The 13,282-nt window shown below is 35.4% G+C and overlaps 1 protein-coding gene and 1 long non-coding RNA gene across 3 annotated transcripts in view; one reads left to right on the top strand and one right to left on the bottom strand.

Annotated features, from left to right (window-relative positions):
* Positions 1-4,323: 4,323 nt before the first annotated feature.
* LOC134494121 (uncharacterized) lies at positions 4,324-6,782 on the top strand. The gene is made up of 2 exons (XR_010067642.1): positions 4,324-4,476; positions 6,459-6,782. It is a non-coding gene; the product is annotated as an uncharacterized LOC134494121 (long non-coding RNA).
* The window catches only part of SPIRE1 (spire type actin nucleation factor 1), a 71,464-nt gene continuing 64,676 nt past the window's right edge, over positions 6,495-13,282 (bottom strand). For both annotated transcript variants that reach the window (XM_063299080.1, XM_063299081.1), the window contains 5 exons: positions 12,829-12,966; positions 11,944-12,014; positions 10,970-10,997; positions 10,408-10,544; positions 6,495-6,753 (listed from right to left, as the gene is read on the bottom strand). In XM_063299080.1, coding sequence (XP_063155150.1) covers positions 6,495-6,753; positions 10,408-10,544; positions 10,970-10,997; positions 11,944-12,014; positions 12,829-12,966 — 633 coding nt within the window. The remainder of the gene's footprint in view (positions 6,754-10,407; positions 10,545-10,969; positions 10,998-11,943; positions 12,015-12,828; positions 12,967-13,282) is intronic.

Below are 13,282 nucleotides of genomic sequence, written 5' to 3'. Positions count from 1 at the left end.
AATGCTATGATTGGTGAAAGTAGGCAACTACTTTTCAAATAACATATTATTACTGGAGTGAGGGGAAGCATTGAGGTGCTCTCTTCATCATTTTGTGTTTTGATTGTGAGCTCTTCAAAGCAGAGAATCGTATGATCTCAAGTGTTAAATATCGTAGACATCTGAAATTATAAATAATATGACCCGCCTAGAGATGGCAAACACATCTTGTTTTTCTTTAGGAAAGCATAGTCTGTTTTTATGTCAATTGTTGAGCAGGATAATCATACAGTGCTGAGTCCTAAAAATTGAAAATAGCACTAGCAAGGTTAGCAAATGTTCTAGAACAAATCACTAAACTCAAGAGTACTAGGAGTAAACATATTCATTAATTTTGTCTGACCTATGATATAAAACACTGAAATTAAACCACTGGAGGTACATAGAATGGTGCTTGTATTTACAAACTAATAAAAGCAGGAAAATAAAACTAATCTTGTTTTTTCCTAAAAGCTAGAAACCATACATGGCAAATAAGTGCAGTATTGTTGAAAACAAAGGATATATATAAATAGGTGTAGAGTTGTACTTGTATGAAAGCCTGTGTTATATATGAACTTTGTGCTTTGTGTATGAAAAACATTAACTGACATAATTCAGACCAAGAATGATAATTCTTAATTTAATAAAGGCAGGATAGAAAAAAAAAATTGTCCCTTGAGTTTTATCCTGTAACAGTCATGGAAATATAATCTAATTTGTAAAAAAAGTCCTAAAGATTATAACATTTTAAAAATGTTTGTTAGAATTGTATGTGCATATAATGAAAAATAATTTTGTTTAGCTGATGAAGCAATGAAGACACTATTGCAACTTTTAGACATGTTTAATGATGCATAAATTGCAGGTCAGTATTATGTGACAGGAAAACAAGCAGAAAAAGAATCATTGCCTTTTTCATTTACAAATGGTTATTCTGATCCATCGGGGTAGCCGGCATGGTGACATGACATAAGAAGATAGACCTAAAGAGCTTAAGATTGTGCTGCCTTTTCACATAATTGCCAAGTATCATTGTAGGTTCAGGAACAAAATGAAGAAAACTAAACAAGTGCATTTTTTTCCTTGTAAGCATCCAGACTTTGATGACCTATATTTCTTTTTTAAAACCAGCTATGTAAAAGATAGCAGTGGGAAAAAAGCCAAGAAGAAAATGGTTATTGGTTTGCTTCCCCAAAGATATTGTCCACTTTCAGAGAGTAAGCCTAGATAAACTTCTTTCATTACCACTGTTTTCCCATTAATAGTGTAAGATAAAGGCTGGGTAAGACATCACTGAAGCAAGTTACTTTCTGGGTATCATCAAGGGATGAAGTCTTATTTCTAAAACATTTATTACTTTAGCAGACAATGGCTTTACTCTGTGTCTTAAATCCAGCTCTAGTAAACTCGGCTTTCTCCAATAATCCTTCATGCCTTTGATTTTCATTTGTTCCTCTTTTTTATTTTTACAGTATTATGATGTATTTTCTACCTTTGGCCTAGATAGGTTTTCAGGTGACCACAGTCCTTTCAGAAAGCAAGATTTAAAACAGAAAAAGTCATTTGAAATTTAAAAAAAAACATACAATAATTTTCCTACAAATACATGACTACAAAGCTTTTCTGCAAAATCTGTATTTATGGAGTGCAAAAAACTAAGAGTCTTCAGTTAGGAACTGCTAGACAACAAAATTTAAAATGTGAATGTCGTTATCTTAACAACTTAAATATAAGAGTCATCTCTGTACAAACAAACACTTATTTTCCTTGATGGAAAGCAGCAGACTCCAAAGGGTTCTTGCTGATGGAAAGCTGACTTCAGCCAATTTCTCCAGGAGCTTCCAGTGCCACCTCATTACATGTTCAGGATGTCCCCGGTTCTCCAGAGCAGATTTTAAGAAATACACATTGACAAAAAGAATTGTGCTGTATATATGTGGCTTCTCCCTAGGGATTCATCCAAATAAGGGAGTTCTGAATCCAATCCATAGTCATTAAAACAACCCTATATTTTAACTATTTCTCATACGTTCATGCATTTAAAAAAGTGTACCGTTCTATACATGGCAATAGGCTTTGAAACTTAGCAGTGCAGATCAAAGTATTGTGGTACAAGGTTGGCTGCTAGAATGTCTTCCTATGTTTCACTGGTGGCAGACAGCATGGAATAGCAAAAAGACACTTGCTTATCCGTTCCTTCCTAGAGAGTGGTAAGATGCGATTCAGACCTACCCCAGCGTTGATCTAACACTCTTACTGGTTTGAAGGTGTGATGGCTGCTAGATCTAAGTTTAGGGATAGTCTCTTTTTGGCCTTTTCTAAACTTCCCACTATTGGCAAGAGCTGTCCTTGGAAACAGGAAAGGAGAAATCTGACTAATCTTATGGAGCCATAGGTTTGCAAATAACAAATATGTAACTTGCAAGTAATTTTTTAGCACATTCATTTAACTTTGACACACATCATGTGATGATCAGATGTGCTTTAAGAATCATTACAGCATCTAGGTCTTAAAAGAATTTTTTCCCTCCCATGGTGTAGTTTTCTTTTGAAAGCATGCAATAATGGATAACTTGGCTTGTGGAACAGCTTTGTTGTATTTTCAAACCAATTGGGCACACAACATTTGTACAAAGCATTAAAAAAAGTCACTTCACCAAATGGACTGGTGCAAGCTCAATACCCTTCTGCACTGAAGCAGCCTTGTTCTCTGTAAGGCTCAGGGTAGCTGTTCTGAAAACTTTTTCTAATGCAGCCTTCAGAGCAACCAAACAGCTGGGAGAGTGTTCCTTTGGCTTGCTACAAAGGGCTTTGCTTGTGCCCCAGTGATGCCCTTTTCAAATACTTTGCACAGCCCCAAGCATTACTTACATATTTTGGTAGATTGTGCCCATGTCTTGAAAAAGCATGAAAACACACAAGAATACTAACATAATCCCAGTTCTTCATCAGTCAAATATATATCACAGACAGTACTACATAACTTGCATTAGTGACACCTTGGAATGTAAAATGAATTAAGAAATAGATTTCCTAAGAAAATCTACACAATGCCAACATACAGAGTTCTGCAGATTCTCTGCCAGATATATAGTATATGAACGGCTTTAGTTTATAGTTGAACTAACTTTATAATATTACAGGAGGAGAAGTGTTTGAGCCAGGGAAACATATTGTTCCAAATAAATATATGTCACATGCAACAATATTCTTGAGCCACCCTCAAAGCAGCCATAAAATCTGCAAGCCTAAATACATTTAGGAACAAGCAAACATTCACAGAACTCTGCATTTTATCTTGCAATTTTAATCTTCAGTTATGTGTGCCACAGTAGCTACTGCTTTCCCTTCCTATTTTATCTTTTTGCTTATACCCATTTGTAAGTTAATCTGCAGTGATTGCAATATACACTGAATTTGTAGTCTAGTTTTCTAAAAAAAAAAAAGGAATTATCTTTCAATACAATTTTCGGATCAATAAAGAACAAAGTAACTTGGGTTTAAATTACAAAACAATTTGAGGTAGAGAAGAGAGACTCAGTTTAATAAAATTCCTGTTAAGGGATGACAGTGGTTAAGTTAAGAAGCAAATGGGTTTGCTTAACATAACCATTACACTGGAACTGGTTTTGAATTCCACAGCATACACTGATAAGCAATCACTGGGGGATAACTTACAAATGGATATAAGCAGAGAGATAAAGAAAAATGGGGAAGGGAAGTAATAGGTTTTAATTTATACCATTTCTTTTTCAGTAGGTTTTGCAGTCACAGAAATAAGCTATTCTGACATTTGTATTGTGAATGCAAGTGTAATGTAATTATGACAGGGATGGTAAAGGTTCAGAACAATGCAAAGTATTAAAACTACCTATTGATTTTTCAGCTTGAGATATGGAATTTTTGGGAAAACCATTTTTGGTACAAATTTGTAATCATTGTCTATGTACTGACTATACAATTGATTGTTTCAATGGACCAAAGTAAGCTGTTTTATTGCAATTTTATGCACTGCTATTCTATGCTGATGTGATTTGTTCCTTCTGTGCAGCCCCATACAAAATCCTTAATTCATTTATTTCGTTAATACATCAAACGTATGTAGACAACTATCTGACTGTAGTCCTAACAACATCAGGGTAATCTTACATACCAGAATTTGATAAATACTTTGCCAGGAAATAAATTTATAAATTTATATGATATTCAATTCTTTGCCCCCCACAGAAACTCACAAAAAAATGTGAAAACTATGGAAGATCTTTGCCAAAATGATGATTTAATAAAAAAGTAGTGGACAGAATATTCTAGCCTAGATTTGAAAAGACGGTTGACTATTTCTGTAGGAAAAAAATAACCTATTTTTATTTTGGAATGAGAACTAAGTGACACGGCTAGAAGAACAGCAGACCAGCTGCACTGAAAGAGAATGTATAACATGGAAAGCCAACAGAAGTGAAAAGATTCTGGGTAATGTAGCGTAATAGAACCACCAGTTTGACGATATAATGATACTTTGCCTTCATGTTATATGTGTGTGTGGATTTTATAAGTTAAAGAGTTTTATAAGTGTGGATTTTATAAGTTAAAGCATTTTATAAGTTAAACAACCTAAGATAGACAATTTCCTGATTAATGGAAATGATTACTAATTACCTTGGAGATTGTCGGTCATCACCCATGTTGCCACTGGCCTCCAAAACATAGTTTTCAATAAATTTCAAATGTCTTTGACTTATATGATCATCAAATCTTTCAAGATTTCTTGTGTTATGCATGAGGTTTTAGCTATTTAATTTTCTAAAATTATTCCTAATGTATTTAATATTTGGGTATTTGGGATATTGCATAATCATGCCTCTTACCTGAAAAGATTGCTGACTTATTTCTAATGTTACTTTTTTATATAGTTACTTCATCACAAGATGTTTGCCATATAGAATTTGTTATGGAGCCAAATACTCATCATAAAAATGGACTAATTTGTGATCCTTAGATCTTTAACAATCATCATTTCAATTAGGTAGTAGAACATTCAGTATAGGATCTGGGTTTTGGTATTCAAGGAATAATCAGATCAAAATATTAAGAGTCAAGGATTAAGGTGACAGAATAATATTTTGATAATATATTTAATAAATAAATGTCTGGTAAGTAATTGAATATAAGGACATTCTGCTTATTTTGGAAGTGAACTGAGGTGTCACTCATTCCTTTGCAAAACAAAAATGAAAATGCAAACACCTTTTTTTCCCATCGCCTATCTTACTTTGATTCTAAAGTAGGCTAGGGCATTAAAACATAGAAGAGTAATTGTTTCTATCCTGCAAACACTTTAACTGGGCTGCTATAAATATAAAAATAATCCAATTCCATACTAAGCGCCAGTTTTGTTTAAAAAATCTGACTATAAAAGAGTGCAAAAATGTGATGTTCAGTAATATTTTAACTTCAAAACATTCAAGCAGTGTTTCTCCAACCTTTTGAAAAAAAGGAAACAAAAACACCTCTTAATCTGAGACACCACTGTCCCAAATTTTTCCAGGAAAAAAAATCTTTACAGCCAAGATACATACCCCTGGAGAAATGGGGTTAATAATGGACATGCTCTCATATTCTTAGTTACAGCAGTACTTATGTATTGCTCTTAAAACAAATATATATATTTATCTTACTTTCTCAGGATTATTGCCCAGAGAACATTTAGTTTACAAAAGTTCATTAATATTAAAAATTGAACTTATATTGCATTCTCCCTTTATAAAGGGATTTGTTTTGTTTATTTATAAAAGCTACAGGTAACACTACCACTAATATTCAGAGTACATTCCAGATAGGAAAAAAAAATATCACTTTGAACACACTGATTTTATTATAGTATAGCAGAAGCTGCAGGAAAATAATTACCCATTCAGGCTTCCAGCTTATTCAGTATTTTATACTAAGACTGAGACTGTATGGATTGATCAACCATTTCGAGCACATTAGCAAACCCTTCTTAATCTTATGCTATAAGACATTAAGTTCTGTACATTATGGGACCAGGTACCTTGGATACCAAAATATGAATAATATTCAATTGGTAGTAAATGCCATTATGTTTTAATGCTTACAAATGTACTAACACCATTACCTAGTTTTTCTTTAGATATATCTATATATACATTGACACTCATCTTAAAAATGATTAAAGGACAAATAGGGAAAAATACAAATAAAGACTTTCTTTGTACATTGTACATATACAAATAGACAACCATCTAGTATAGTTGCTTTCCTCCAGTAAAACAAGTTTATTAACTGGCCTGCTGAGTAGGCCAATTTCTGATTCCTTTGTAAATTATATAGAGCAGTGAAATCAGTAAGCTAATGTAAATGTAAACAGTCAAGTAGAACAAAGGAAAGAAAGACATCCCGGTTTTAATGAGTTTTCTCAGGATCTCATGAAGACCAAACAAAGAGAGGCACAAGACTCAGATTTCATTGATAGTTCTCTCAGAAGGACAGTATTCTGAAGTGCCTGGAGATGACATGTAGAATGACTGTGTTTTCCTTTTTAATCTGGCTCGTTTGTTAGCCAAAGAGAGGCTGCGGCGGCTTGAATTAATGATTTCCGAAATGAACTTCTTGCAGTCCACGCATACCTCCATGGTACTCCAGTCTTCCATGAGTTCTTTTGGAAAGAGTGCTTCATCACTTGATTTATCTACAGACTTTGACTTTGAGGACAACCTAAAAATAAAGGAACAATTCTGATCTTATTAGTATCACTCATCTTTCCAATTGTTCTAAAGAATTTCAGAAGTCTTTTCAAGTTTTTCCAGTTCTTAACATATTGAGTAAAGAGAAAGAAGGAACTAAATAAGTCACCTGAATTTTTTATGGTCAGTTAGTAATTTGTGCCTTCAAGTCAGTGTTCATTCATGGTGACCTCACTGACAGGTCCCTGCAGTTTTCTTGGCAAGGTTTTTCAGAAGTGGTTTGCCATTGCCTCCTTCCTAGGGCTGAGAGAGAGTGACTGGCCCAAGGTCACCCAGCTGGCTTTATGCCTAAGGTGGGACTAGAACTCACGGTCTCCCAGTTTCTAGCCTGATGCCTTAACCGCTACACCAAACTGGCTCTCCCAGTTATTAATTTTTATTTATTTATTTATCTATCTATCTATCTATCTATCAAATTTATCACCGCCCATTCCCCCCACAAGAAGGGACTCTGGGTGGTTCACAATAAAAACTTAACCACAATATAATATAAATGCTATACAATAATATTAATAAGCAACAAAATATAAATATATTAAAATATAATAGAATCCATATGGCTAAAGTTCTCTCTCTGTCCACAAGAAAGACAGGGCAATTCTAAGGAGCTAGCCATCCCCAGGAGGAACTATTCTCTTTGCCTCCTCAGGCATGATGACAAAGCCAGGTTTTTAATTTTTTGATCCAAACCTATTAATATAAATCTGTATTAATTGTGATTAATACTAATGGTTATGTTATATGGCTAGTATTTGCAAAGGCGCTTTTAGTTTTAAAAGACTTTTACAAGCAACATAGAGAAGAGTACTTTTGCAAACCTGATCATAAAAAGTTTTATAATTTTAATAGCAAGTAAAGTTTTAAAACTTCTCACCTTTTGCTTTAAACAACATAAAAACAACCTATTTTATATAATCAGAACATTTAATCCTCAGAAAAAATTCTGCTTGCAAGAAAAAGAAAGGAAAGACTAACGTATGTATTATGGTAGAAGTTTTTAGAGGCAAAAATGGTAAAATATTCAAGTAAATATTTAGGAAAAATGCAAATTTAACTAATGAAAAGCAGGATGTAGCTGTAGAATATAAATCAAGCAATTGCTCTATATTCAAAAATTCCCTTCTATGCTTCCATTCTTGTTATGCTACTAGCATAAAAGTTTACCAGATGCACTTGGAGTTTCTAAAATTCTCTTTGAGTCTTAAACACACAGTATTTTGTCTTAAATCATGCGGTGTACAAAAAGTATAAGTGCAAAAGCTGGCCTGCAGCTAAACCACAAAACAACCAAAATTATGGCAACCAGCTTGATTGATAACTGGCAAATAGAGGGAGAAAACGTAGAGGCAGTGAAAGACTTTGTATTTCTAGGTGCAAAGATTACTGCAGATGCTGACTGCAGTCAGGAAATCAGAAGACGTTTAATCCTTGGGAGAAGAGCAATGACCAATCTCGATAAAATAGTTAAGAGCAGAGACATCACGCTGACAACAAAGGTCCACACAGTTAAAGCAATGGTGTTCCCTGTAGTAACATATGGTTGCGAGAGCTGGACCATAAGGAAGGCTGAGAGAAGGAAGATCGATGCTTTTGAACTGTGGTGTTGGAGGAAAATTCTGAGAGTGCCTTGGACTGCCAGAAGATCAAACCAGTCCATCCTCCAGGAAATAAAGCCAGACTGCTCACTTGAGGGAATGATATTAAAGGCAAAACTGAAATACTTTGGCCACATCATGAGAAATCAGGACACCCTGGAGAAGATGATGATGCTAGGGAGAGTGGAGGGCAAAAGGAAGAGGGGCCGACCAAGGGCAAGATGGATGGATGACATTCTAGAGGTGATGGACTCATCCCTGGGGGAGCTGGGGGTGTTGACGACTGACAGGAAGCTCTGGCGTGGGCTGGCCCATGAAGTCATGAAGAGTCGGAAGCGACTGAACGAATAAACAACATGAAAAGTATATTTTCTTTCTTTTTACTAAAACAAATTAATTACATACTAAAACAGGTTGAAAAAGCTACAAAAGATTACATTCTTAATTTAACTTGATTGTTCTCACAGTCACATCACAATCACATGTGAGGAAGGTAGAAAGCCAATCAAGGGGTATTTTCCAGTTTATTGCAGAGTGTCAAATGTATGACTATTTGCCAGTTAGAAATAAGGCATGGGTTTGCGCTCAATGCAATGAGTTCATGGCACTCAGGAAGCAAGCTTGTTCCCTTAAAACCAAGGAGGTTGAACTGGAGATGCTTGGATAGCTACAGAATACGTAGACAAATTATTCTGGGATGTTATAGCATTGACCCACTCCCAGAGCAACCCTCCTGCTATCAGGGAGACTGAGGGTCTTAGGAAAGGAAGACATCATTTCAAGAATAAGGCAGATGATCCCACTGGACAGACACAATCCTTGCAGGGGAACACATTTCCTCTTCAACTAAGAAGACTCCTATGGAGTGTCAGACAGATGGGTTTCTGACAGACATGTAGTGTGACAGATTGGAGAGGAAGGAATATTAAACATAACCAAGAGATAAGAGAGTTTGTTGGTGTTGGTAGCTCATAAACAGCAATTCAATCTAGACGGCAAGAAACAATTCAAAATATTCCAACAGACTCTGCCTTAATGAATTCACTAGTGAGGCTCAGAAACTCCTGCAGTTTCCCCACTTGTGTATTTACTCCTAATACTAGCTTTAAAGACTCTTTATTTAAGCTTCCCTGAGCTTTTCCAGCTGTGTGGGGCTTGACATATAAATCACATCTTGACATGCGTATTTGGTACAAAGGCATCTAAGCATCATGAGTCATCTAGATGTAAATTGTTAGATAGTGCTGGGGAGGAACAATGGTCATGGTGCGTATTGGCACCTATAATATAGGGAAGTATAGTGTGACAGTCTTAAGTTTAGGCCACTAGTAGCAAACAGTAATTCAGGACTTTCACGCTAGTGTTTTCAGAAATGCTATCTGTTCCAAATGCAGGACTAACTAGACAGGCAGCGCTCAGGAGTTTCAATATATGAGATGATGGTGTCAGGCAGAGGGGCTTAGATTTCAAATATATATGCCAAGATTCAAAAAGGTTTATATATGCACAAAATCTTTCCAAGAAGGATGCTTTGGTTGACTGTCTTCTTGTTCTTGTGCTTCACAGAAAGTTACTCTGGAAGGTGTTAACAGGAAAGGGAGGGCTGTCTTTTGAGGCCTGCCTAGGAGTTTGTTAAAATGCTATTTTATTTTAAGGTAGGGAAAACATTTAAAGCATTGCTTCTAGAATTCTTTCTCACCCCTTAGAAATAGCTCTATTCTGGGTCATGTAACTGGGGAGGAGATGGTAAGGAAGCTTAGAACTGAGGTGTTGGGAATATTTCAAGTGACTGACCAATTGCCTCTTCCATAGTGGGAGGAGATTTTCCATGGTGGGAATTTATCTGGAATCTTCTCTGTAGCCCCTATTTAAATCCAGCCATTTTGAACTCAGTATTTCTAGCTTCTTTGCTCCTAATTTGATTGAGTTGCATGAAATCCCATTAGTTTGGAAAGAATAAAAATGAAATAAACTAATGAATAATGAATCTCTCTCTCTCTCTTCAATTATTAATCATAAACATAACTTACCTTGGTATGCCCTTCAGTGACCTGTGATGGCTGATGGAAGGTTTATCAGGCCTCATAAAGCTTTCTCCTTTCTGTAAAGCAGAAGGTCCCAGGGAAAAAATTGGAAGGGTGGAATATGGCTTTGAGGGTAGGCGCATCTGGTGTAAAAGCAAGGGAACAATAGTGAGATCTAATTGCCCTGAGACTGCAAATGTCATACAACTTAGAGCAGCTTACTCCAAAATATTCTCAATAATACTGACTTTATGAAACTTAGTAAAGTGCTAAGATAACATAACTTTCAACTATTTGCTAAGTATAATATTCTGAGAGCAAGTGCAGACTCTCATTTTACAACCAGTCATTAAAGTTCACTGTATGACATTTGTCCACTTAACAATATCTCATTCAGAACTACCTCTTATGTTTCTTTAGGGATAAAATTGGAGATGGAATACTATATATACTGTCTTGCGTTCCTAAAGGAAAGGCAGAATTTAAAACTAACATATAAAAATGAAATATCTAAATAAATAGAAACAATTTAAGAAACAGATTTTTCGACAATTGTTTCTAAACTTACTTTTTTACAGCACTGTGAACACACAGGCCTATAAAAGAAAAAAAAAAGGTGTGGCTTTCTTAGTTCAAAGCAAAATAGCCTCTGAAATCTATATTGCATTCTTCTTATTTCAACAGTTACATACTATTTTTGAATTTCATGGGTTATTTCATTTGGAAACACAACACAGAAGAAGGCCAGAAGACTGGAACTGGGAACAGAATCTTGTGTGCCCAATCTAGATCTGACCCAACTTCCCACTTGGGCTGCTGCTTCTCATGTTCAAACCTAGTCTGCTTCACTAAGGTGATTTAATTTATAGAAACTATTTGGAAGTAAAGATGAGATATCTCAGAAGCCAAAGTGGGCATGTTTCAAATAGGGTACTATTTCACAATCTAAAACCAGAAATGGAATAAACAAAAATTTGCCGCAATTTTATTCGCCTAAGAAAATTTAGAAACCGGCCAAAGATTTCACCTGAGACTCTACAGCAGACCTTTACTTCAGAAATGCAGAAAGCAAATTTTAAATAAGTCTTATGAGAAACTCAGAGGAATGTTACTGTTCAGAGCAATATAGCAATCAGTCTACAGTAGCATTTATGGCTTTATGTTATTACAGTACCTATCATGCATGCAGTATCTATGTAAGCTTATGAGACCAAGACTGTTAATCTCCTGCTCTTAAGAAAGCGATCTTGATGGATTCTAAATACGTTGTCTCTCACTATCTACTCATCCTCTTTTATATTAGCTGGCATGTATATGATACTCCATAATCGGCAGTATTAACTGAAAAGGTTTCCCACTTAAATCGATAAAAGTGCAAATATTTCACCTGTTCAAGTTCTCCTTTACTCTCCAAAAATCACCCTTTCTCCTTCCTTCCATATGCAAAAACAATAAAAATAAATTCTTTAAAAATGGTTTAATAAGTACTTCATTCCTGTCACTGCAGTATTCAGCAGTTTTCAATGGCAGCCATGTGCTTACCTTTTACAAAACTGACAAGTATAGGACCAGGTGAAGAAAGAAAATCTTCTTGTGCGGCAACAAAAACAGAGCTACAAAAATTGGGAGAAAGAAAGACGATTATGTCTGTACAGGAACCCCAGTAAAGCTACATTACTTAATCAGAGATTAGTTGTATACTTCATTAATTTAATCACTGTAATTAAATTTGTTAAAATAAGTAGTTTCTCCACTCTTTATGAAATACTCATTAAATGTTTCTAAAATCCCTTGCTGACGTATCTTCTTCTATATTAAGCATTCTGATAGCAGAAACATAGACCCATACTGACAAAGAATAACTACCACTGAGTTCAAGAACTGGACTCAGATTTATGCTCAGTACTACAGGTGCTTGAGAAGGTCAAGGGGGTGATTTATACTGATTCTTGCTCCTTTCCTCTGTGGTTCCTGCCCAGTGCTTTCTATAAAGCTGCTCCAGAAGGCTGAGTGATATCCAGAACAAGATGAGAAGTAACAGTGGATGTTTCAGGTAAAATTTGCAAAAATTACTGTCCTGCCCCCTTTTAAACACTTCTGGACATTTGTGAAGAGAAGGAGCTCTTATATTTTCAGAAGAATAAGCCTGGATCTATATACCTAGTCTTTTCCTTGTGCACAGATTTACAGCCTGAAATATTTGAGTTCATCTTTGCAAGTTTTAACTTCCTGTGTATGTACACAAAATCAATCAATGCATAAATAAAGGTAACTATTTAGTTCACTTAAATAATAAATTTAGAATATTTCTAAGTGTTTGAGACTTTTCTGAATTTACACTTTTAGGATTTCTAATAACATTTGATTGAATTTCTTCTCCAAACTCCAGTATCCATATCTATGGAAGGTCAACAAAATCAGCCATACCTTGCCCTTCTTTAGGGCAGTATAGACATCTTTGTATTGTTGGTACTTCTCTAGTTCTGCCTTTACCAGTACTTGACGGATATGCATTACTTCTTCCACTGTGAGAGCCAGGCATTCCACTGGGTAGCAAAACTCCTCCTGAAAGCAAAAAATTGTTTTTAACTGTCTTTCTCATAGCATTTCCCAGATATCCATGTGAAGAGCCAGCCACCTGGTTAGTAATTTCAAGAGAAACAGATTTTACCGTCAACATTGGAGAACACTTATTGATCCACAGGCATCAAAATAGCAAAGACTTCAGATATGCAGCCTAAAGGTGTTGTCCCCCAAAAACTCTTTGATGTTTATTAAGCCAAAAACTATGATGGTGTCTTTGATACCTTATGATGCCTAGAGGAGCTGAAGAAATGGTTAGTAATCCAATCCAAAAGAAATCTTTATTCTGTGGTATTCT

The sequence above is a fragment of the Candoia aspera genome, chromosome 3, assembly GCF_035149785.1.
Source record: "Candoia aspera isolate rCanAsp1 chromosome 3, rCanAsp1.hap2, whole genome shotgun sequence".
Lineage (NCBI taxonomy): Eukaryota > Metazoa > Chordata > Lepidosauria > Squamata > Boidae > Candoia > Candoia aspera.
This window is presented reverse-complemented; position numbering and strand designations above follow the sequence as displayed.